This window comes from Cebus imitator, unplaced genomic scaffold (assembly GCF_001604975.1).
Source record: "Cebus imitator isolate Cc_AM_T3 unplaced genomic scaffold, Cebus_imitator-1.0 Scaffold106, whole genome shotgun sequence".
Taxonomy (NCBI): domain Eukaryota; kingdom Metazoa; phylum Chordata; class Mammalia; order Primates; family Cebidae; genus Cebus; species Cebus imitator.
The window spans coordinates 2,555,058-2,580,194 of record NW_016107421.1 but is presented as its reverse complement, the minus strand read 5'-3'; the positions used below and the strand labels follow the sequence as shown (position 1 = coordinate 2,580,194).

Below are 25,137 nucleotides of genomic sequence, written 5' to 3'. Positions count from 1 at the left end.
AAAAAAAAAAAAAAAAAAACTCCCTCTGCAAGCGGGATCCATAACCAGTAGTTCCTGCCATCCAATAAAAGGGCTCCTAGGGCTGTCAAGGATCACCCATCATTTGGTAACCCACCCTGCTCTCCCAGGCTGAAGAGACTCTGTTCTGGATGCTCCAGTCCTAGTAGCCACTGGTCTGGAAAGCCCTCCTGACTCCTGCCTGACTTCCAGGATCCCTTCCTGGACTCCGCCCCATCCCCCAGGCCCCTCCCACACAGCCTTCTGTGGCTGTGGTTTCTGTGTGTATCAGTGGCCTCCTGGGTGAGGTCTGAAGGCCCCTGAATGTCCCATACATCTGCCTGTTCTCCCAGCTTCAAACACGGGGCTCTGCCCAGGACAGGGGCTTGATAAAATCTTGTCCATTGATTCCCACATTAGCCACTTCCCGTACTAAACAAAGTGAGTATAAACTTGGTCCTCCCACTACCATCCCTCAAAATAAATATTTGCCATTGCAAAGCCACCAGAGAAGTCCACACACGCACACACTGCCCTCAACCCATGGCCCCCTGGTCCTTCCTGGCTCTGGCCTTGTTTAGCCCTGGCCTTTATGGAGGGGGATGGGCAGCTGCCAGGACACGGCCGCCGGAACAAAGAAAATTACCCCATGAGTTGGCAACACTTAGCTTTTTTTCCTTTTGTTGTCTTCAGCATAATTGCTACAAAAAACAAAAACTGAATAATGCTAACACGTAACTATTAAAGCCATAACACAGTTGAGCCCAAGCATACAGAACGAATTTCCTTTCAAATACCGACACAGTTCCGGTGGGTTATCTAACACCCAGCGGAGATGGGCTGGGGCTGCTTGGGGCTCAGCCAGAAAGAGTCCCCCAGCTGATGACTGAGCTCTGCCAGGAGCCAAGGAGAACCAAAGGGGGCCCGTTCCAGCCCCAGGGGAACTGCACCCTCTTCCTGGTGAGAGATTTCACTCACGAAGCTCCATTCACAGAGCCCTCATTATTCAACTAACAAGGAATTAACAGCCTGCAGACAACCCGAAAGTTTAAAAACCTAATCTCCAAGACAGTGCTGGAAACGTATCAGCCATGCAAATGTTTGTTTATGAACAAACAACTGAAAGAATGAAAATCAGCAGAGGGAGACAAATGGCCATCCTGAGTGTCATAAAACGAACCTAGAAAGCACTGGAAGGTTTCCCCAGGTAGGGGCTGCTGGGCTGAAGGAACGGCTTCAGAGCAGCTACATCCAAACAGCAGAGAGAAAGAGACACAGCCTAGCACACACCAGGCAGAAATGAGGCCAGATGGGCACCAAAAGGCACGCAAGAATCTGCACAGTGGTGCTATTCATGATCGCCCCAAACACGCAACCACTCAAATGCAGGCCACCAGCAGAAGAGATCAATAAACGATCACTACAATTTCTAACGACCCTCAAGACAGGTGGGTCTGTGCTGGCCACTGAACAGGATGCTGGTCACACGTGTTCAGTTTGTGAAAACTTTCTCCTTCATCACTCGGGCATCTTTATGTGACGTGTCAGAAAAAGGGAGCACGAGGCTTGGGTGTGATGGCTCAAGCCTGTAATTCTAAGACTTCGGGAGGCCAAGGCAACATAGTAAAAACCCATCTCTACAAAAAATTTTTAAAAAATATATTAGTTGGGCATGGTGGTATGTGTCTGTGGTCCCAGCTACTTGGAAGGCTGAGGCAGGAGGATCGCTTCAGGAGGGCAAGGCTTCAGTGAGCTATGATGGTGCCACTGTACTTCGGCCTGATTGAAGGAGAGAGACTGTCTCAAAATTAAAAATTAGGCCAGGCGTGGTGGCTCATGCCTGTAATCTCAGCACCTGGGAGGCTGAGGCAGGTGGACTGCTTGAGTCTAGAAGTTGCCTGGGCAACACGGCAAAACCCTGTCTCTACTAAAAATACAACGAATTAGCCAGACGTGGTACACACCTGTAGTCCCAGCTATGTGGGAGGCTGAGGTGCAAGGATCACTTGACTCTGGAGGTTGAGGCTATGGTGAGCCCCAAAAGTGCCACTGCACTCCAGCCTGAGCCACAGAGTGAGACTCTGTCTCAAAAATAAGTACTGAAAAGTTCCAAGAAATAAGAGAGTTTGAAGTGGTCTCAGTCCCACCAATTCCAAACCCAAACTTCAAGTACTACATGAACACTCCAAGACCCAGGCTTGATTGTTGAAGCTAAAATTAACACAATGCTGTTCCCCACCAACCACACCACCCCCTCCCAAATCAGGTTCACCAGCCTGAACTTCCAATAGGAGCAGTGTCAGAACAGAAGCAGACACTCGATCCGGCTCACGGCAACACCCCAGAGAGTCCTTCCAAAACAACAACCAAGGGTGGGCAGGCAGGCTTCCGGAAGCGCCCTCCCTGGAAAACAGGCTGGATTCTCCCCCACTGAAAAGGGCAGCTCGACACACAAACAGGATGGAAGTTCAGGGCAATCAGCTCTTTCCAAATCAATTTCTTTTTCATTACATAAGCTAGCCAGCACTTCCAACAATACCAATCCTGCTGCAGGGCACCGTCACACGGAGGGCATGCCCCCAAGGTGACATTTAAGAAGTGAGAACTCTTTTCTGAAACAAGAGTAGGTCTTGTGGCTATGTGTTGCAGGCATTCATATTTTGTTTTTAATTTTTTAACTTATTTCAAGTATCCTCAATACTGTAAGTCCATATTGGCTAAAACTAAAACTTACTGAATTGAAGCTAAATGTACTTTCTAAAGACGCTGTTCTGCCTTTAGGACTATTATCTGAGTGAGAAAAGGTCCTAAGCTGGGAATCAACATGGTTGTATTTGCTAGAGCCTGTTGAATGTTGACATTTCTAAGACCAAACATAAATCATTTGTGAACATGGCCAGTAATTATTTGAAATTCTTCTCCCAGAACCATGAAAAGTGTTTTCCCACCCTTAAAAAAAAAAAAAAAAGGAAATAAAGAGCTTCTAACCATGATGCTAATGACAACCAGACGGCATGAGCAGTTTTTAAAGATTAGACAGTTGCTTGTGTAGAAACACTGTACAAATACTCCAACACTGCAGCCCAAAAAAAGACAATCCCCATCAAACAGCGGGAGAAGTGTGAAATTTGCAAATGAGCCCCTGGTTAAACAAAAACACCAATCTGTTCCCAGAGAGCGCAGGGTGGCCACCTGTTCGGGGCTGGTGGCAAGTTCTGGTTACCAACGGAAGAAACAACACTGGAGCGAGCAGTGACAGCCCCCTCCCCAGCCCCGGCCCCCACCCTCGAGCCTATATTTAGTCTGCTCTTTATGGAAAATGTCCCAACCTCGCACACAAACAAGTTATCTGGTTGGTTATTCAAACGATCTCTTCTGCAGGGGGTGGCATTTGCTTTCCTTCCCTCCCCAGGTCCCAGACACAAGCACGATACCCATTGTCTGTTGGGTCCAGTCCCTGTATCTTCCAGGGCCTTTCTGGTCATTTGTGATGAGAAAGGCCCTGGAAGATAGAGGGACTGGACCCAACACACAATGCCAGCCCTGCCTCCCGATGGGTGGTCATGCATCTTGGGAAAGACATAAGCCCACACTATGAAACGGGACCCCCCAATCCTCTCAGCCTGAGAAGCACAGAGCTTCTAGGCCAGGGCTCTCTGAAGCACACACAAAGCACTCGTACCCCTGAACAAAAATAACAGATGCTGCAAAGATTAGAGATTAACATCTGTAGAGTGCATTTTGTTTCTCAGAGAAAGGTACTTAACAAAGGGAAGGAATTATGTGGCTAAGCACCAGATCAGAACCTCAAACCCTGGATTTTAAAAATAGCTAAGCCTCATCCGCTTTGCCAGACTCAATCACTTAAGCTAAGGACTGGAAGGGTCTGGAGAACTGGGAAGGGGGCAGGGAGGGGGACACAGGTTTGCTAGAGTGTAGAGAGGCACGAGACAAAACGAAATCAGTGGTTAAAACAAGGCAGAGTGAGACTCACAAACTGTAAACACCTGCAGGGCACACGAAAAAAAGGATGTAAAATTAGGGATTTTCATCTTAACAAAATAAAATGCCTGGTTTAGGCAAAAAACAAGAGGTGGTAGCAAGAGGGCTGCAGGTTTTGTTTTGAAGGTTCCTGCGGCTGCCCTCACTGCTTCTCTCCCTTCTCAGTCACTTCCTTCGGGCCCCCTAACAGCTCTTTTTTTTTTTTTTTTTTTTTTTTTTGAGACGGAGTTTCGCTCTTGTTACCCAGGCTGGAGTGCAATGGCGCGATCTCGGCTCACCGCAACCTCCGCCTCCTGGGTTCAGGCAATTCTCCTGCCTCAGCCTCCTGAGTCGCTGGGATTACAGGCACGTGCCACCATGCCCAGCTAATTTTTTGTAGTTTTAGTAGAGACGGGGTTTCACCATGTTGACCAGGATGGTCTCGATCTCTTGGCCTCGTGATCCACCCGCCTCGGCCTCCCAAAGTGCTGGGATTACAGGCTTGAGCCACCGCGCCCGGCCAAGCTACTAGGAATATCTAGCTCCTCTGTTTCACGGAAATGCCCTTTCAGCTTGGAAATACTGGTAACAAAATGTGTCATCTGCCATATTATCATATAAGTGAATATTGAAGAATCCCATCGAAACATACATGAGACTACATTAAAAAGCAACAATCTCCAAAAGGCAAGAAGATAAATTCGCAAAACCACAGAATGAGACTAGAAGGAAATGGACATCAGCTGCCTCCACCCTCCGACCAGATTCTCTTGGCAATGTCCATCCGCCCTGCCACCGTGTCACAGAAACGCAGCCCGGTCGGGGGCAGATGCACCTGACAGCAGGGACCGAAGCACACCCTGAGAATGGCCCTGCACGGCAGGTGCACCTGAACGTGTGTTCGGGATTCCGAGCTAAGGAATCTGGGAGTGGCCAAAGCAGAGCCTCATTCCTTATCTCTGAGGAACATCTAAGCCCCTAGCCTGTCCCGTGGAACGCAGGCCATCCAGGGTACTGAGGCGCTTTGATTGGGTTAAAAGAAGGTCGCTGGGTGGTGGCTCCTGGGGGGTGCTGAGTGAAAATGCTGTCTCAACTGCACGCTTTCCGAAAGCAGGCAGCAGTGCTTCTCCCGCCCAGCCCGCCTCCAGCGACCGCTCTGTAGGTAAATTCCCCTAATGAGCCCTCCGTCTTTTGTTTGCTGGCTCTAGGTCTCTTCTCCAGTCTCTTGAATCTGGTGACATCCCTAATGAAATTTAAGGGGGTCTGGCCCGACAGGTCTCCTCACCTAGCGTTCAGCTCCTTTTCAAATAGCATCACGGAGACCACATGAACACCAGCATGAAACCATTGGGACCTAGTTTAAAACACTCCTCCACCACACTTAGCCTGTGTCACCACAAGTATCTCCCTGAGCCGCTGGCCTTTGGTATCTTCACCTGCAACCCGCAGTGGGCTGACAGGAAACCCTCTCCGCTGGCTACAACTGCAGCTTGGAAGAAGTAGTAATGGCCCAGAGAAGATGCCACATCAATGCTTCCCCAAGGTTGGTCCCTGGACCAGGGCATCGCATCCTCAGGACACTTGTTAGAGAGGCACATCCTTGGCTCCTGCTCCAAACCTACAGAACTAGAAACTCAGAGGGTATGGGCGGGGCCAGCAACCTGTTTCCCCCAGCCCTCAATGCAACCTGACACACATGTGTGAGACTCACTGCTCTCAGTGTGACACTGAAGGTACAACATCATGGCAGTGACACAGGCTGTCACCTGTTTGTCCTTTCAATATTGATTCTATGTCTGAAATTCACTTACACCCAACATAAACACCAACCTGTTGTAGACAGCTGATCTGAAAAAGCTGCCAAGATTTAGCAGGCAAATCTTTTGCTTCTCCTACATACAGTAAAGAAAATTTCACCTTCATCCCAAACACCACATGACACTGAGTTCCCACCAAGCTAACCCACCAAATCCAAAAGGTATATCTAACCCTAACTCCTGTGCTCTGGGAACGTTTCAAAGTGCCCTCACTTCTGCAGCATATAAACACTGTTTATCCTACCAAGAAGGAGCTTTTGAAAGGACCCTCTGGCAAGTCAGCCAGCCAGCAAACAATCCCTGGGCATCCTTCAAGGGCCAGGCATGATCTCTCAAACCACTGAGGATACGAAAATGAACAAGACCTGATTTCTGCCCTCAACCAGCTTCCAGTCCTCCCAGCTGGGGTGGGGTTAAGCAGGTGAGCCAAATGGGGTGGGCAGAGAGCAGGAGGGCCTTAAATCTCATGAGGCAAGGCTGGTCATGGATGACACCAACACAGACCAGGCCTCACAGGGCAACAGGCAGGGAAGGTGGCATCTCAAAGAGCACAGGCGCCACAGGTAAGAAGCACGAATAAGCTGGACTCACAGAGAACACCCGCACTGTGGAGGCCCTGGGTGCCGGGTAAGGTACCAGAGCTCACCTGGAAGCAACTGAATGCCAACTGAGCGTTATTTTTAAGGAGGAGCCTGCAGACCTGCCACCCTTCATTCAACTTGAAGGATTATGAACATGGCCAATGGTGACAAAGAAACATGACACTTATCCGTGGCAGGAAATGAAAAATGTTTGTTTCCCTAAACAGGCACACCTGCATCAAGCAGACTAAATACATTTCCATATGAAAACAAACTCTTCTGTAAGTTTTGTCACAGTCAGCAGCTTTACAGAGAACAGAATACTTTCAGTTATTTGGGGCCTTCTCATACCCTCTTGCCTTGGATGGAGGAAGCAAGCTTGGGATGCTTTGCACACACCGCCTGTGGGAAGTATGAATCAGGGGCTCCACTTCTATCTCCTATGGCGACAGAGGTGAGTCGGACGGGCCCAGCTCACAGCTCCTGCACAAGTGTCTCACATTTTGTGGGCCTCAGCAGGGCGTCTGCATACAGGATCGCTGTAGGACGAACTGAGATCATGCACATTAGACACTCTGAGTTCTGCGGGTCACAGATGCTCAACAAAGCAGCTGTATCACGGGACAAAGTGGGGAACCCTACCCCGTCTTCTCGGGTCCCCCAAACCCTAGGGCTCAGACACTCCTAAGGAGCCCTGGAATCTCCCTTTGAAAATGCCCTTAAAAACTGCAGGGCAGGGTTCTCCTGCCAAGTACCAGGCCAGGCCAGGCCAGTGGAGAGCTTGGATTCCTCTGTTCGGCCACCTGGTGAGGATGGGGGTTGGGGGGGTATGGAGGGGTGAGGGCTGGCTTAGGGCTCAACCTCAGAGGAAGGCCTGGGAACCTGGGAATTGTGCTGCCCAGCTGAATGAGCTGGCCGAGTTATCACTTGCATCATGGTCCTGCTGCTGGCAAGCTCAATGATGATGTGCGACTGCTAAGGGAGGCTTTACCCTTGAAAGAACAAGTTTCATTTAACAAGAAAGGCAGTTGACTCATCTACCTCAATGCCATCAACCCCAGATGGACCTTCCTAGGGAGAACCAGAGGGGGAAACTAACATATGCTGTTGAAACTGGAGGCGAGGTGGGTCTCCGGCTCATTTCTGGGCACAGAGGCTCCAGAGACAATACAGCTGTGTGGCCATGTTTCACAGCACACCGTGCCCCATGGGACACCCCAGAATTCTGATCAGATAAATCCGGAACAGTCAGCAAGGCTTCCTTAAACTCTAGCCATTTGGTGGGGGGTGGGAGGGAATAAACCTCTCAAAGTACAAAATAAGTATTGAAAAAAAGTTCTCTTTTGACAAGCTAATGTTTTAAAACAAGACTGAGGGCAAAATGACACATCCCATGCCTACAAACAGGAGTCCAGTTCTGTTATTTGGGAGCCTTGGTGGGCTCTTTCAACTTAAATATATTTAGTCCATCGTTAAAGAGATGTTCCAACCCAGACCCAATTCAACCCGCTCTGAAATGAGCATTAGTCAAAATCTCCTTCCCTTCCTTGGACAAGGCCGTACTTCACTCCAACAGCAGAAGTTCCTGAAGACTACAGAAAACAGGGAAATTTTAAGTAGGGTGCAGCCAAATGCAGGAATATTGTGCCAATAAGAGAAACCCTACCCTCAAAAGCTTTTCATAACATTAAAAAGTGCCCACATCATGGTAGTCAAGAAGCTTTGAAAGTCAGACCCCAATTTTGTGTATGTACATAGGGAGGAAGGAAAAAAGAAAAAAACCCTAGCTGGAAATCTAAAATGAGGCCAGTTTTCTATTTGGTGGTATAAGTGATTTTTTAAGCCCTTTGTTGTGATGTGCACATGCTGTCCTGATCGGAAATGGATAGACTTTAAAACCCCCAAGGTGCACACACAGGCAGGGACAGCTCCTCGGGCGAGCCCTCTTCAGTTACTGTGCTACTACAGCGCAGGCTCAGTTGCCAGCACTGGTTCCTGAAATCCACATGCAATCTGGAGACAGAAACTCCATTCAAATGATCCCTTGGTTCAGATCAGACTTTAAACCATCTCAGTGAAATGTTCAGGAGGTCATTATCCCTCCCTGAACCTACACCCACTCCTCCACAAAATGAGGATAACAAAGCTGCCCACCTTCCCTCACAGGGTTGGTGAAGCCACACAATGAGATTATGGATGCAAGAATATTTCTGTTCAAGCTCTACAGAAATGAAAGGTGGTATCATTGTTGATAACAGAAGAACATGCAAAGAACAGTAGCATGTGTGAGCAGTTCTTAAGCGTCACTAAATTAACTACAGTCCTACACAATCTAGACATCCCTATTTCTAAGAGAAAAATCACAGCATCACCCCAGTCCCTAACAGGACTCACCCACTGATTTTAAGCCTTATTAAAAATGACAAGGATTCTGGCCAAGAATGGGACTAGAATCTCAAATCGTAAAGGTAGGCATCAAGCTGTCAAGAAAAAAACCACATCATCTAGGAACCAAGCATTTTTTTTTTTTTTTTGGAAGAAAGAAAAATGCAACCACATCCTCTTGCTAGAAAGTCAAACTGCTTTGCTGGAAGTGCTTGAGGCCCCAGAGCTCGGCTTCTAGAATGGGAAATTAAAATGAGGTGTTGTGAACCTCACTCAGCCAGAGGTCTCCACACAGCAAGAGAGGCTCTCAGCCAGGTGCCTTCAATACCTGGGGCCCCCTTTCACAGGGTTTCATCAGACTTCTGTGGATGCAGCCAAAGAGGCAGGAAGAGCCATCTGAAACGAGCACAGTGCAGCCTTCACAGCTACCGTAACAGGCGCAGAGCTGGAGCTCTGGAGGAACCTTCCTGCAACAGCACCCGATCAGCAGCAAATGGGTGCAGGTCCCACTGCCTCCCGCCACAAGTCATGCAGAGGCAGACAGAGCCAGTCTCTTGAGGAATCTAGGAACATCTGAAGTCACCAAAAAAGCAGCCAGGTGTCCTCATGGGAGACAGACACACACAAAGGGCCAGGACCCCATAAGCCTAGAGCTCCATCTGGATCCTCCCTTGGAATTAGCAAGTCCCTCATGGGGATTGTCTGCCAGTCAGCCAGCCCGGCTGGGACATGGTTCAAGTCTACAGGGCTGCCAAATGCCAAGGGCTCAGTAACACAACATCTACCTTCTCCACCTAACTGGCCAAGTTTCAAACCAAAGCACTTCGGGGTAGTAGTTCAGACTGCACAGTGCCAAGGCAAAGTCTCTCTGTGGGCTGATACCCTCTCCCGCACAGAGGGAGGAAGCTGGGCAACGCCAGCACCAAGCTTTCAGGCACATTCCTGGTGGCCTCGGGCCATTATCAGTGTTCCTCAATAGAGGTCTTACCGGCGAATCTGTATCATGGACAGGCCACCCTGCAGGCCTTTTACCATCACTGGCCCATAGCGCTGAGAGGAGAGGAAGTGCTGCTTAACTGTGGCCAGGATATGATTCCACACTGCCCACGCACATGCCACCTGGTGCCCCAGGTGAGTCTTGGCAGGACCAAAGGGACAAAGCAAGGAAATATTTCAGCAGCCTGGAAGCAGAGAAATGAGAGCCACCAAAAATGCAGAGGGCACAGCCCGGGAAGGCAGACTGCTGTTGTAGCTGTTCTGGAAGGCCATGGCCTGACATGCGGGGTGGGAGAAGAGGGGTGTTCCACCCAAGCATCCTGCCCCCCTTACAGGCAACAGAACCCTCCGCTTCAGAGGCCTCCCCGTGCAGACATAGGAAAGCGAGACGCCTCCGCTGGAGAACGCCCTTCCCTCCCGGTAGGACTTCTGGTAGGTACAAAGCACACTTCGGGGGCCAGCGTCTGCACAGGGGCAAAGGGACCCGCGCCTGGACACTATGCTCCCGAGGCTGGGGCTGGCTCTGGGCATTCAGTAAGTTCACTGCATCCCTGAATTGAGCAAAGACACTCAGGAGGGCAGCCCTGCACCGCCCAAACACACCGGCCTGGGCCTGGCCCCCCGTGGCAGCACTTCTCAGAACACGTCTTCAACGTCCAGCAAGACTCCCGGGCCGGGCCTGGTAACCTGTCACGAGTCAGGCGACGCCAACTCCTCCAGCTAGCTGCCCCCAGGCGTCGGCTGGGCCGGGACGCTCGGGCGGCCCAGAACGCCGCGGCACCGAGCCACTTTCTCGCAGGAGAGACTCTATTGTCCATTATCAAATTAACACTGGCGATCCATCTTCCTGCGGAGCTCTTGGCGCGCGGGGCGCAGGCGACCATCGCCCGGCCTTGCAAGCGAGAAAAGCGGCGCCGCAGTGCTCCCTCGGAGGGGCAGCCGCGCGCCCCGGCCCGCGCGAGTGGACACCCGCACGCACACAGCGCACACCCCCGCCGCGCCGCGGGCGCCCGCGCCTTCCCGAGGCCCCGAGGCGGCCGGGCCCTCACCTTCGATGGCGATGACGTGCTCCCGGATCTGGTTCTGCAGCACCGGCTCCTCCACGCGCTCCAGCAGCTCGTAGATGGAGTAGATGTTGGGGTGGACCGACTCGAAGCGCTGGATCTCGGCCCGGATGGCAGCCGAGTTGGCCAGCTGCTGCTGGTAGTTCATGGTGCAGGCGCCGCGCCCGGAGCCGCGCGCCCCCCGCCGCCGCCGCTGCCCCGCGCCCCGGGGCCCGCGGGTCGCCGAAAGCCGGGCGCCGCAGCCCCGGGGGAGCCGGGCCCGCCGGCGGCGGGCGGAGGAGGCGCAAGAAGAAAGGCGCGGGCGGAGCAGGCGCGGGGCCGGCCCGCGGGCTCAGTTCATGGCCGGGACGCGCGGCCGGCGAGCGAGCGGGCCCCGGCGTCCCGGGTCAGCGAGCCGCCCGGGGGGAGCGCGCCCCCATGGAGCGCGCCGCGGCGGGCGCGGCCGGCCCCGGAGGAGGCTCGCTCGGGCGCCTTCCTGCGCCGCAGCCGCCTTCCAGCCTTAGGCGCTGCTGCTCCGCGGAGCAGCCATTAAAGCCCAGGCAGCCGCCGCGCTCCGAGCGCCCGGGCCGAGGGCCGACCCCCGGGCAGTGTGGCCGCGCCGCTCCGGGCGCCTGGCTGCGGCGTGGGTCCGCGCGCTGCGTACTGCGCCGTCCGGCGCGCCGGGGCCCCCCGCGCGAGCCCGCCGTGCGCCGCCCGCGGAGCCGGGATCGTGCCGCAGGCGCCGTGCAAGCCGCGGAGCCCGCTCCGAGCGCCGCCCGCCGCCTGCCCGGCCGGCCCCCTCCCTGGCACGCAGGACTCCGGCCCACGTCGGCCCCGCCTCCGCCTCCGCCTCCGCCCGCGCCCGCGCCCGCGCTCCGCCCGCCCGCGCTCGCCGCCCTCCTGCCGCCGCCGCTGCGTCCTCCTCGGCGCTTCCCAGCGCGCCGGATCCCGGGGAATTGCGCCAGGCCCCGCCCCGCGCTTGCCTCTGGGCTTCCTGGGACTTGTAGTCCGCGCCCCCGGCGGGCCGGGGCAGAGGGGTGCGCCGGGCGTTCTCACGGGGTCAGGGTGCGGGACCCCTCCCGCCGGCCGGGCCCCGCGCCGCCCCGCTCCTGCCCGGGTTCTCGCGGCGGCCGCCGCGCCCCGGCACGGGGGAGGCTGCCCGGGAGTCCGCCCGCCTGCGTTTTTGTTTGTTTCCCAGCGGCTGGCTCCAGGAGCCTCTGCGACTCGCCGGCGTCCCACGGCCTCGCTCGGTTTGCGGGCCTCCGCCTCCCGCGTTTGGTAACTTTCTGCCTCATATTCTCAAAGTAGCACACGTGCTTCCTCTTCATACGTGCGATTTCTTTCCCACGGCGACGCGCCTCCTGAGCCCATGCGGCGTGGGGGCCACACTCCACGAGTGGACTGAAGTTTAGACAGGGGCGCGAGATGCGACAGAATAGCACGAAGGCTTTCGAGGCATCCTTCTCCCTCAGAATTTTTAACACTTGAGCTGTGGAGCTCAAGCTGCTGCCTCCTGCGCGCCGCGGCCTGCCCGGCGGCCTCCACGGGGGTCCCTTGCCCCTGGCCCGCCCGTCCCACCGCAGTCCCCGGTTGAGCTCAGCCATGGGGACCCCGCGGAGCTGGGTCCGCACTGCAGCGGCGCGCAGAAGGCTCGTCCCGCAGCCTGGAGGCAAATGGGACGCTTCAGATTTGCAGAAGCCCGGGCTGCTGGGCGGTCCCACAAGGTCCTGGACTGAGGACAGTGGCTGAGTCCCTGCCCCCAGCCATCGGAGTGGTCTTTTTGAAATACAACCGGCCGGCCGGCATCACCGGTTTAAAGCCTGCTGTGCCTTCACCGACCCACTTAGCAGGTTGCTATGGCCTAAGCACCTTGGTATCCAGCCGTGTAGGCTTACTGGCTAGGTCCCACCAGTTCCCAGGGATGTGCTGACGTTTTTGCCATTCCAGGCCTGCGCTCCTCTCCTCCTTGACACAGGCAGAGGCCATCACTCCATACCTCCTGCTTTCCACGCATAAGTAACTCTAATAACCAAGAGGCTACCTGACCTATCAGCAGCAACTGATCAATCGTGCTCCAGGAAACCCCTTCTCCCGGTGCTCACCAGGGCTTCCTGCTATGTTTCTGGCTTCCGCATCCCTTTTGTGGTTTCTTCCTACTCCCCTAACCTCTGAATATGGAGAGCCCCACGGCTTATGGTTAGGCCTCTTTGCTATCTGCTGTTATCACCTCTGTCTTACGACTTTGAATATTATACGCAGGTTAATGAACCTCATGTGTATCTCCAGCCCTGACTTCACTCCAGAATAACAAATTCGCATCCACCTGCATCCTCAACATCTCTGGATGCCCAGCTGGAAATTGCAGTCCAGTCGCCAGCTGAACCCTGCCATCCCCTCCCGTTACATCTCCTAAAAATCTTCTCCATCCCAGTCATGGGCAACTCCAGGCCACCATTTGCTTAGTCTAAAAATTTGGTGCTGTTCTTTTTTGCTTCTCATTCTCTCATATCCCAAATGGTGCCAGCTCCACCTTCAAAAGATCCAGAATCCCACGACTGCTCACCACTCAGCTGAAGTCAGGATCTAGCTGGGTCATTGCTAGATCTAACAATTGCAATAGCTCCCTGCTTCCTACCTGTTCCCTTACAGTGTGTTCTCAATTCGGCAGACCTGGTGAAATTTATAAAACCTATGCCAGGGCGTGTCATGGCTTTGATCAAAAACCTCCAACAACTGCCATTGCATCTGGCCTCCCTTACAGGCATGAGCTCTTATGAAGAGCTGCCCAGGGGCTGAGCTGTTATTCCCCTACTTGTAAGCTAACAAGTTAGCCTGCCACAATTCATGGATGCTGGCAGAAGACTTGAGACTCCCAGATCAGAAACAAAGGACTTTGTTATTCATAATAATGGCATTGGCCAGAATATCAGCATTTTCATGGACCAGTTCACCAAGCCCCAATTCCCATGGGCAACATGAGGCCCAGGTGAAGCCTGTACTTGCAGTCAGCTGCCCTATAGGATTTTTATAAGTTTTATAAGTTTTTAACCCTGAGCTTAGAGAGCCCAGATCTTTCATATGGGCAATAAGTGTATCTGCCCCTCACTCCAGAGGGAGACACTTTTTAAAATCATGGACAGTAAGCATGTCTACTACCCTTGACTGTGGCGGAAAACATTATCTCTGTCTTCCAAGGCTGTTTGCTCTGCAAACATCCTTGAGAATATAGTCCACAGCAAAGGCAGATGATGCCCCTGCCTCTGCCTGTGTACCTGTGTTACCCAGCAAGGGCTGCCATAAAAACCTTCCACGGGCTGGGCATGATGTCTCATGCCTGTAATGTAACACTTTGGGAGGATCGCTTGAGCCCAGGAGTTCAAGACCAGCCTAGGCAACATGGTGAAACCCCATCTCTACAAAAAATACAACAATTAACCAGGCATGGTGGTGTAAGCGTCTAGTCCCAGCTACTCAGGAGTCTGAGGTGGGAGGATGGCTTGAGCCCAGGAGGTCAAGGTTGCAGTAAGCTGTGATCATACCGCTGCAATCTAGCCAGGAGGACTGAGCGAGACCGTCTCAAAAAAAAAAAAAAAAAAAAAAAAAAAAAAAAAAAAAAAAAAAAAAAAAAAAAAAAAAAAAAAAAATCAGCAAAACAAACAAAAAAAAAACAAACAACAAAACAGACTGCATGGCTTTAACAGAAATACATTTTCTCACAACGCTGGAGGCTGAAGGAGCCAAGATCAAGCTGTTGCAGGGTTGATTTCTGCTTGTCTCGTGGACGCTGCCTCCTCACTGCGTCCTCAGGTGGTCTTTCCCCTGTGTCTATGTCCCGATCTCCCCTTCTTAGAAGGACTCCGTTCACATTGGATTAGACCCCTTTCTAATGACATCATTTTAGCTTAATCACCTCTTTCAAGGTCCAATCTCTGAATATAGTCATATTCTGGGGTACTGGGGGTTAGGACTTTAACATACGAATTTCGGAGACATATTTCAGCCCGTGACTGTCTCTCTCACCACAGCATCTCTACTTCCAGCCTGCTACATCTCCTAAAAATCTTCTCCATCCCAGTCATGGGCAACTCCAGGCCACCATTTGCTTAGGCTAAAAATTTGGTGCTGTTCTTTTTTGCTTCTCATTCTCTCCTCTTCAGCCACACTCGCCTCCTTGCTGCCCCCTAAATACACCCATCACACCCCGACCCTTGTCACCTGTTTCTCTGTCAGGAATGCTCTTCCCTGGCTCCTTCACCAGGACGATTGCTTCCTTAGGTATTTGCTCCAAAGCCACCTTTTCAAGGCAGCGTTCCCTGACATCTCTAAAATGGCATCCCTGTTCCCCAGCACTTCGTATCCCCCTTCTTTGCTGAGGTAGAAAGGACAGTGGTCCCCTAAGATGCCCACATCCTAATCCCTGAAACCAGTAGATATATTAGTCTAAGTGGCAAAGGACTTTACAGATGTGATTAAATTAAGGACCTTGAGATGGAGACATTATCCCAGATTATTCGAGTGGGCCCAGTCTAATCACAGGAGGCCTTACACGAGGAAGGCAGAAGGGTCGGAAAGAGAGGAGATGTGATGACAGGTATAAGGGAGAGAGAGAGGAGAGGAAGGCAAGGGAGAGAGAGAGATTGGAAGATGCCACTGGGCTGGCTTTGAAGATGGAGGAGGGGGCCAGCAGCCAGGGAATGCAGGTGGCCTCTACAACCTGGAAAATATGAGAAACTATATGGAACTATAAAAAAATAAATTTTTGTCATTTAAGTCACTAAATCTGTGCTAATTTGTTACAGCAGCAATGGGAAATGAACGCACTTGCTTTATGTTTTTCTTAGCACTTACTGCTGTCTAACTCATCATATACTTTACTTATTTACTGAGGGAAGTAGAAAAGTTCCTCTTCAAAGTTTCCTTTCTTGTGAAAGAATAAATCATAAGTGTGCTAATAACTCTTTGTTAAGCCCTATCCTATGTAGCTGTTAGACATGCCATGCTTACAGGCACATAGTACATTCTATGTCCTTGTATTTTAACCAAGGTATCTGTGCTGGACGTGCTCACAGGCATATCCCAGCTCTCCATTGCTTTTACCTGTTTAGAAAACTTTTAAGTTGTTAGCCAATCAGGTTTTAGTTTAGATGGTGGGGTCTGGCTCCAACCAAAGGAGATCAGACACAGCGGTAAGGACAACCCCAAATGTATAAAGAATACATATGTCTAACTGACACAAGAACAGAAAACCAAACACCGCATGTTCTCACTCATAAGTGGATGTTGAACAATGAGAACACATGAACACGGGGAGGGGAACATCACACGCTGGGGCCTGGGGGGGTGGGAGCTAGGGGAGGAATAGCAGTGGGTGGGGGATTGAGGAGGGATAGCATTAGGAGAAATACCTAACGTAGATGATGGGGTGATGGATGCAGCAAACCACCACCATGGCACGTGTATACCTATGTAACAAGTCTGCTCAGCCTGCACCCCGGAACTTAAAGTATAATAAATACATTTTTTTAAGAAGAATAAGTATGCCTGCTTTCCTTTGTCATTGTACTCTCATGGCAAGTTGGCTAGCAAGGGTACCCTTTCTGCAGTCCAGGAAGTAAAAATTGCATTGCTGAGAGATCCTTTTGTCTCAGTGCTGATTTTTCTTTGCAACACTGAGGATCTGTTTCCAACATTTATTTTTTTTGGTATGGTTTGTGTCCCCCACTAGCACATAAGCTCCATGAGGGCCAGGATTATTTTTTGTCTGTTTTGCCCCCATTCTATTCCCAGTGCCTATAACAGTAGCTGACACATAGTAGCTACCCAATAAATGTTTGTTAAACAAATGACTTCCTCATTAAATTGTAATTGTCATGAAGACAAAGACTATATTTCTCTTGCACGGGGCTTGGAGCACTGTAATGCAACAAACATTCAATAAATTAATTAATCAACGATATCTCTCCTACTGTAAGATGTTCTCTCATCATGCCAGGCACTTGGTAGGTGCTTAATAAAGATCTGCTGAACTAAAATGGAAGTTTTTCTAGCAACATGGGACCCAGTGATATTTACCAGAAATGTACTGCAGATTTATCTTCTGTGAATACAACCAGGAATTCTAGCCCTTTGTGTGTGTGTGTGTGTGTGTGTGTGTGTGTGTGTGTGTGTGTGTACGACAGTCCTTCCAGGCACTTTTAAGTTCTGAGTGAAAACTCCACTGTGAGAGCAAGCCGAGTCTTAAAGGAGTGAATGTCTTCTGTCCCAGAAATATCAAAGATGGTTTGAATGATCAGCCCATTCATTCATTCGTTCACTCTGTCACTTATTTATTCATTCAACAAATCTTTATTGATTGTTTACTGTATCCTAGGCAGGGTGCTATGTTCTAAGAATACAGAAGTGAAAGATGAAGCTTGCCTTAGTGAGTTTGCATTCCAGGGGACTATCTCTTGAAGAAACATTGCTTCTAGTGTTCAATTCCTGAATCCAATCTGAGACTGTAAACAAAGAATAATTGAGAGACCAGGAGCGATACCTCACACATGTAATCCCAGCACTTTGGGAGGCCAGCGTAGAGGGGCGTGGACCGCCTGAGGTCATGAGTTCAAGACCAGCCTGGCCAACATGGGGAAACCCTGCCCCTAGTAAAAATGCAAAAATAAGCTGGGCATGGTGGTGCACGCCTGTGGCCCCAGCTACCCGGGAAGCTGAGGAGCTGAGGAAGGAGAATCACTTGAACACAGGAGGCGGAGGTTGCAGTGAGCCAAGATCACACCACTGCACTCCATCCTGAGTGACAGAGCGAGACTCTGAAAAGAAAAAGAAAAAGCCAGAATATCTGTGGATAAAGGCAGCCATGATGATTCATACACATGAACACAGAGCTCACACACATGAACATTCGGTGGCTGAGCAAAAGCTGGATGAATAATTCCGGTAATGCCTAATTAAAACTGTGAATTAACAATTCTGCTAGTGACCAGCCGTAGTCCTGTACTCCTAATGCTCAGCAGTGTGAGTTGTGAGCTTCATAGGAACAACTTTACAGCAATTGCTTTATTTATTTATTTATTTATTAGACAGGGCCTCTCTCTGTTGCCCAGGCTGGAGTGCAGTGGCACGAACACAGCTCACTGCAGCCTCAAATTCCTGGGTTTAATCAACCCTCCTGCCTCAGCCTCCTGAGTAACTGAGACTACAGGCACATGCCACCACGCCACTATACAGTATTTTTCATATTTTTTGTAGAGATGGGATTTTGCCATGTTGCCCAAGCTGCTCTTGAACTCCTGGGCTCAAGCAATCTGCCCATCTCAGCCTCCGGAAGCGCTGGGACTACAAGCGTAAGGCACCGCACCTGGACACAGCCGTCACTTTAAACATCAAAATACTCCTCATCCCTCCACGGCTGCAGACCCTACACACAGCTACATAGCTCTTCCACCTCAACTAGCTCTAAGAAGTGTTTAAGGAAATGTATGAAGCATTATGTGTCTCTAGACATTTGTGTGCTTTATCCATTTGCCTGAACTTGAACTAATTTCATTAGTATCCTTCCCACACTTGGATAAAGAGCTTCACGAGACTTTTATTTGACATGTGTGTGGAGTGTAATATGACAGAGCTTGATTCATATAGCATGGGATCACCAGCAGGTCTTGGTGAAGCCAGCAGTGGGAGTGTTGTTTAATCAGTGTCTCATAAAGGCTTTGGGCTCCTGATGAGTGCAGGAGGGGTATATGGGGGTGGAGAGGAGGGCAGGAGCAAGGAGAAATAATCCAGAAATGCCACAGATCAAATTTCCTTTCTTTGTTTTTTTGTGAAACAACTCTGCAATGAAGAGCAGATACACTTAGACTGTGTTTGCAGATAATAGTTTGGGCATTCGACTATGTATTGGTCTCACCAGCCATCTGTACCAGTTAGCTTTGCTCACAAAAATGCTGCATAACAAACACTCACAAAATCTCAGCAGTATACCACTTTAGGCATTCACTTTGCTCATCCTTTTAGGGCCAGCTGTGAGTCAGCCAATCTAGGGCAGGCTCTGCTGGGCTATTCGGCTCTACCCGATGGAGCTCTCATTCTCCTCCTGGTACCACCAGGCTGGACCTGGTATCTTAGTGATGGCAGAAGTGCAAGAAAATAAGCCCCAGTGTGCAAGTGTGCAAGCACATTCCAAGCGGCTGCACGCTTCAAGATGACTGATATCCCCTTAGACAAGGCTAGTCACAAGACTGAGCCCTGAGTCAGGAAGGGACACACACCCCACCACAGCAGAGGGCCTTGCAAAGTTATGTGGCAAAGGTTTAGGTGTATAATCCCATTTCTGGGAGGTAGTGCAGAGCCAGCTACTACTTCAGTCTGTTACACCATCTTTTGCCATGTAAGTCATTAGGCTGAAATTGAGTGCCTCATTCAGTTCTTCGGTTCGCTGAAGACAGCCATGGTGTCTCACGGTGTGGCGGAGAACATCAATGAGATACGCATGCTACGCTTTGTCAACTGGAGCTGGTATTCCGGTAGTGCAGCCAAGGAGCTCCTTAAGTCTCCATTTTATTATGTGTAAAAGATAAATTATTACAACTAAAACATTCCATTATTACTGCTCAAAGAGTTCTAGTCAACTTTCCCAATTCACATAGCAAAGAAATGACTGGGCTAGGATTTGAATCCAGATCAGTTTTACTCCGTTTTTTTTTTTTTTTTTTTGGCTGTTTTTTTTTTTTTATGGGAAGCAATAGAAAGGTCCATATTCTCTGTACATGTAACTTCCCCAACCACAGAATGCAGCAAAAGCAGTGATGCAGGATTTCTGAGGCTGGCTCACAGAAAGCACTATAGCTTCTACTTATTTCTTCTCCCTTTCCCCCACCCTCTTGCCCTTGGCCACCATGTTGTGAGGAAGCCCAAGCCACATGGAGAGGCTATACGTAAATAAAAGATCCTTCAGATGATTCCAGCTCTCATGCTTCAGGTCTCCCAGCTGACACCCTAGATACGGTAGAATGAAACAAGCTGCCCGCTCCCAGCCTTGTCAGAATTCCTGACCCATGGAAACTCTGAGAAGTAATAAATGATTATCATTGTTTTAAGCCACTAAATGTTGGAGTAATTCATTCTACAGTTATAAATACTCATAACACTCCTGGAACTCTGTGAGAATCTGTAAGAATTCTGGTATGTGTGTGAGAGAGCTTACAAATGCATGACATCTCTATTCCTTGAGTCATCATTTACCAAGTATTGCATGTTGTAAGGAACACATATTTGCCTTGAATGAGGGACCCCTTGAGAGTGAGTCCAGTTCCCATACTGGCTCTGCTTGTCTTCTCCAGGCAGCCCTTATCTGATGGCCATGACTCATCTTCTGAAATATTATGAGTGTTCTATTGCTGCTGTCACCAGATGGCTTACACACACAGGCATTATCCTGTCGTTCTGTAGGTCAGAACTCTGATGCAGAGCTCACCAGGCTAACCCCAAGGCGCTGGCAGGGCTGCACTCATTTCTGTGGGCTCGAGGAGCATCTGTTTCCCTGCCTTGTCCCTGCTTCTAAAGGCCACCTGCACTCCTTGGTGCTGGCCCCTCCTCCCTCTATTTCAAAGCCAGGAAAGGTGAGTTGAGTCTTTTTCACATCACATCACTCTGAGCTCCTCCTTTGCCTCCCTTTCCCACTTTTCAGGACCCCTATGATGATACAGAACCCACCTAAATAATCCAGAGTGATCTCCCCATCTCAAGGTCGTCTGCAACCTGAATTCCCCTTTGCTATGTAAGGTCACATACCTGTAGGTTCTAGATATGAGGACATGGACATCTTGGATGGGGAATGCTGTTCTGAACACTGTTCTGCCTGTGACACATTAATAAAATCTTACCACTATCCAACATGCATTTCCTGTTGACTATTTGGGGTTGTCAGGTGTAATAGTAATTGCCTTTTGTTTTTGTTTTTAACAATGGTGTATCACTTTGTTGCCCAGGCTGGAGTACAGTGGCATGATCGTGGCTCACTGCAGCCTCAAACTCCTGGGCTCAATGGATCCACTCACCTCAGCCTCCCGAGTAGCTGGAACTGCAGGTGTACCACCATGCCTGGCTAATTTTTGTGTTTTTTGTAGAGACAAGGTCTCACTGTCTTTCCCAGGCTGGTCTTTGAAGCCCTGGGTTCAAGTGATCGCCCCGCTTCGGCCTCCTAAAGTGTTGGGATTATAGGGGTAAGCCATCACATCCAGCCAGTTGTTGTATTTCAATCCACATTTACATCTAACTAGAAGAATACTCTTGGGTTTCGCGTGATGACCTCTGCATCAGAGTTCTGACCTACAGAACGACAGGATAATGCCTGTGTGTGTAAGCCACTCAGTGAGCAGCCGCAACAGAACACTCCTAATATTTCAGAAGACGAGTCATGGCCATCAGATAAGGCTGCCTGGAGAGGACAAGCAGAGCCAGCGTGGGAACTGGACTTGCTCTCAAGGGGTCCCTCATTCAAGGTAAACATGTGTCCCTTACAACATGCAATACTTGGTAAATGATGACTCAAGGAATAAAGATGTCATGCATTTGTAAACTCTCTCACATACATACCATACATATTTTTAGGTTAGTCTGTGCTTATTCCTAGGCTTAAAAGAAAATCTATCTTCCTGGTGGGGTGCGGTGACTCATAACTATAATCCCAGTACTTTGGGAGGCCAAGCGGGGAGGATCACTTGAGCCCAGAAGTTCAAGACCAGTCTAGGTGACACAGTGACACCTTGTCTGTATTAAAAACAGAGCAAAACAAAAAAATTAGCTGGGCATGGTAGCACCTGCCTGTAGTCCCCGCTGCTCAGTAAGCTGAGGTGGGAAGATCTCTTGAGCCCAGGAGTTAGAGCAAGCTTGTCTAACCCCAGCTCGTGGGCTACATGAGGCCCTGGACAGCTTTGAATGTGACCCAACACAAATCAGTAAACTTTCTTAAAACATTATAAGATTTCTTTTTATGCAATTTTGTTTTTAAGCTCATCAACTATTGTTAGTATTAGTGTGTTTTGTGTGTGGCCCAAGACAATTCTTCTTCTTCCAGTGTGGCTGAGGGAAGCCAAAAGATTGGACACCCCTGAGTTAGAGGTTTCAGTGAGCTATGATTGTGCCACTGAGCTCCAGTCTGTCCAGCCTGGGTGACAGAGCAAGACCCTGTCTTAAAGAAAAAAAAGAGAGAGTATTTTTCCTGATGTACAAAGTAAACAAAATATGCAGTAGTGCCGTTTGCTTAAAGTCACTTTTAAAAAGATTTTCACATTTATTGGATATCCTTGAAATTAATTTAATAGACTATATAGCTCTTATCACAATTTTCAGAATCTCGTTCAAAATGCAACCTCCACCTCTTGGGCTCCAGCAATCCTCCAATTCTCCTGCTTCAGTCCCTCCACCCCCCGACAACAAGTAGCTGGGACTATAGGCATGAACCACCATGGCTAGTCTATTAAATCAATTTCAAGGATATTCGATCAATGTGAAAATCTTCTTAAAAGTGACTTTAAGCAAACGGCACTGCTGCACATTTTGTTTACTTTGCACATCAGGAAAAATATTCTTTTTTTTTTTTTAAGGTTTTTTCTTTTTTTGTATTTTTTGTAGTGATGAGGTTTCACCGTGTTGCCCAGGCTGGTCTTGAACTCCTGAGCTCAAGCGAACCACCTGCCTCGGCCTCCCAAAGTGCTGGGATTATAGGCGTGAGCCACTACACACAGCCAAGGGTGTGTTTCTTAAAGGCTCTTAGAAAATTTTAGGGTAACAAAAGGTGGGACAGGGGCCAATGAAAATTCAACACCGGATACTTCTTTTCCTGAAAGTTCCTTAGTCACGACCATCCGATCCTGGCCATCTCTCCTCACCTTTGTCCTTGAGGACTCAGCGTCTACCCTCTGACCTGTCCCCTCCCTTTTTCGGGGGGCAGTTGCTCCTTTCCTCACAAATGCCACCCTCTTGAATTGCCAAGAAGGAAATTTCTCTAAGCCATAATGCTTTATGATACTCACACATTTTCCTACTCAGGGATGACCTCTATGGGTCAGGTTTTTCTAATACTTTGAGACATCAGTTCTATCAATCCCTAGGCTAGGTTCAACTAAGATGGCAGTGCACCGCAGATAATAAGGGTCTATCCACAGGTGCTATTCAAGGGTAACAATTGTTCTGTGAAACTTTTGTAACTGAAGACAGAGAAGAAGTACTATTTCCCACAGGACAAGCACGTAAGCAAAACCTGCACCCTGCCTTTTACCTCCGTGTCTCTGCTGAGCATTCACTATTCCAGAGTTCCCATGTTAGATTGGTTTCCAGTGGCTGCTGTAACAAATTACCAAAAACTTGGTGGCCTAAAACAATACCTATTTATTGTCTTACAGATTTGGAAGAACCGTAATGGTCTGGAATGATCTGTCTTATAGATCTGAAAGTCAGAAAATGGTTTTGCTGAGCTAAAATCAAGGTGCCGGGCAGGGCTGCATTCCTTTCTGCAGGTTCTAGGAGAGGGTCTGTTTCCTTGCCTTTTCTGGCTTTTAGAGGCTGCTCACATTCCTTGGTCCCTGGTCCCCTTACTCTGTCTTTAAAGCATTGTAGCATCATCAAATATCTGGCCCTCCTGCTTCCTTCTTTTGCTTTAAGGACCCCTGTGATTGCAATAAACTCACTCAGATAACCCAGGATAACCCCCCACTTCTTAAGATCCCTAATTTAATCACACATGCAGAGTTCCTTTTGCCATATAAGGTACATTTTCACAGGTTCTAGGATTGGGGACATGGGCATTTTCGGGGAGCCTTTCTCATGCTGAGAATGCAACAGAAATAGACACAGGCTTTGCACGTTTGGCTGAACTACATCATGGGATGTTCCTTGGATATATCCACACCAAAAAATACTTTCACACACACACACACACACACACACAACCAGCCCATTTGTGCAAAATTTAAGCACTGTTGCTTTCTTTGTTTTCATTTAAAGCAGGGATTAATTAAAAAAAATTTTTTTTTTTGAGACAAAGTCTTGCTTTGTCACCAGGCTGGAGTGGAGTGATGTGATCATGGCTTGCTGCAGCCTTGACCTCTCAGACTCAGTTGATCCTCCCACTTCAGCCTCCTGAGTAGCTGGGACTACAGGTATGTGCCACCATACCTGGCTACTTTGTAAATTTTTTGTAGAGATAGGGTTTCACCATTTTGCCAAGGTTTATCTTGAACTCCTAGGCTCAAGCAATTTGCCCACCTTGGCCTCCCAAAGTACTGGGATTACAGGTCTGAGTCCACCACACTTGGACTAATTTAATGTTTTAAAATGTATTCAATATAATTAATATGTAGAGTACAAAGAGAACTAGTTATATTAAAATGCAGTTATCAAAATATTTAACCATTTGTCATATAGGGATACATGTGCTTCTTTTTTAACAAAGTAATTAACAAGGTATAGCCGCTGGTCTGACTACCATAACTCTGGATTATTGATTAACTTAAGTAATATTTAAATATATTTGTAATATTTGAATGTAATAGGAAAATGTCTAATTCCTTTTAGTGACAAAGTTACAGATCTTGCTACTTCTGTAATTTGTTGTCTACATTCATGGTGAAAGAAAATTCTACATTTCAATTCGAGTTAAGTGGAATTAGAAATGTAAATGTTTTCTTATTCAGGTTCATACACAGCTGCCTTTAGGGCCAAGACAGAGAGACTTAGGGTCTCCCAAGGCAAGTCCTTTCTTTTAAATTGTACAACACTCCTAACACGGCATTTACCACCTTAGTCCTTTCCAGCTGCGCAAGTCAGCACTGCGAAGTGTTGAGCATATTCACAGTGTGATGTGTCGCCATCTCTCTTCTCACCTTGCAAAACTGAAACTCCATGTGCTTGAAGAAAACAATGACCATTTCTTGCTCCCCTAGGCCCCTGGCAATCACCATTCTACTTTCTGTTTCTGTGAATCTCTGTTAGATACCCCATGCAGTGTTTGCCCTTTTGTGACTGGTTGATTCCATTTATCATAATGCCCTTGAGATTCATCCACGGTCTAGACTGTGCAGAGCTTCCTTCCTGCATCATATTTTATTGTATGTCAACGCCACATTTTCTTCATCCATTCATCTGTTGATGGACACTTGGGTTGCTTCCGGCTTTTGGCTGTGGCAAATAATGCTGCTATGAAAATGTGGTACCGACATCTCTTCCATAAGCTGCTTCTGATTCTTCTGGGTACACGTCCTGAAGCAGCACTGCTGAATAAGGTAGGTCCTTTCTTTTTTCGAGACTGAATTTCACTCTCGTCACCCAGGCTGGAATGCA

General features: G+C 49.1%; 1 protein-coding gene and 1 long non-coding RNA gene across 12 annotated transcripts in view; both read right to left on the bottom strand.

Moving 5' to 3' along the window:
* Positions 1-164, bottom strand: part of LOC119472577 — a 2,365-nt gene extending 2,201 nt beyond the window's left edge. The window contains exon 1 of the long non-coding RNA XR_005201722.1: positions 116-164. This is a non-coding gene — a long non-coding RNA (uncharacterized LOC119472577). The remainder of the gene's footprint in view (positions 1-115) is intronic.
* The window catches only part of AGAP1 (ArfGAP with GTPase domain, ankyrin repeat and PH domain 1), a 617,831-nt gene extending 606,211 nt beyond the window's left edge, over positions 1-11,620 (bottom strand). For 10 of the 11 annotated variants that reach the window (XM_017537728.2, XM_037741753.1, XM_037741754.1 and 7 more), the window contains exon 1: positions 10,807-11,576. In XM_017537728.2, the coding sequence (XP_017393217.1) occupies positions 10,807-10,969 (163 nt within the window). In that variant the 5' untranslated portion in view covers positions 10,970-11,576. Of the gene's footprint in view, positions 1-10,806 lie in introns of all 11 variants that reach the window. The other variant, XM_017537733.2, reaches the window with a different exon arrangement.
* Between the last annotated feature and the right edge of the window lie 13,517 nt (positions 11,621-25,137).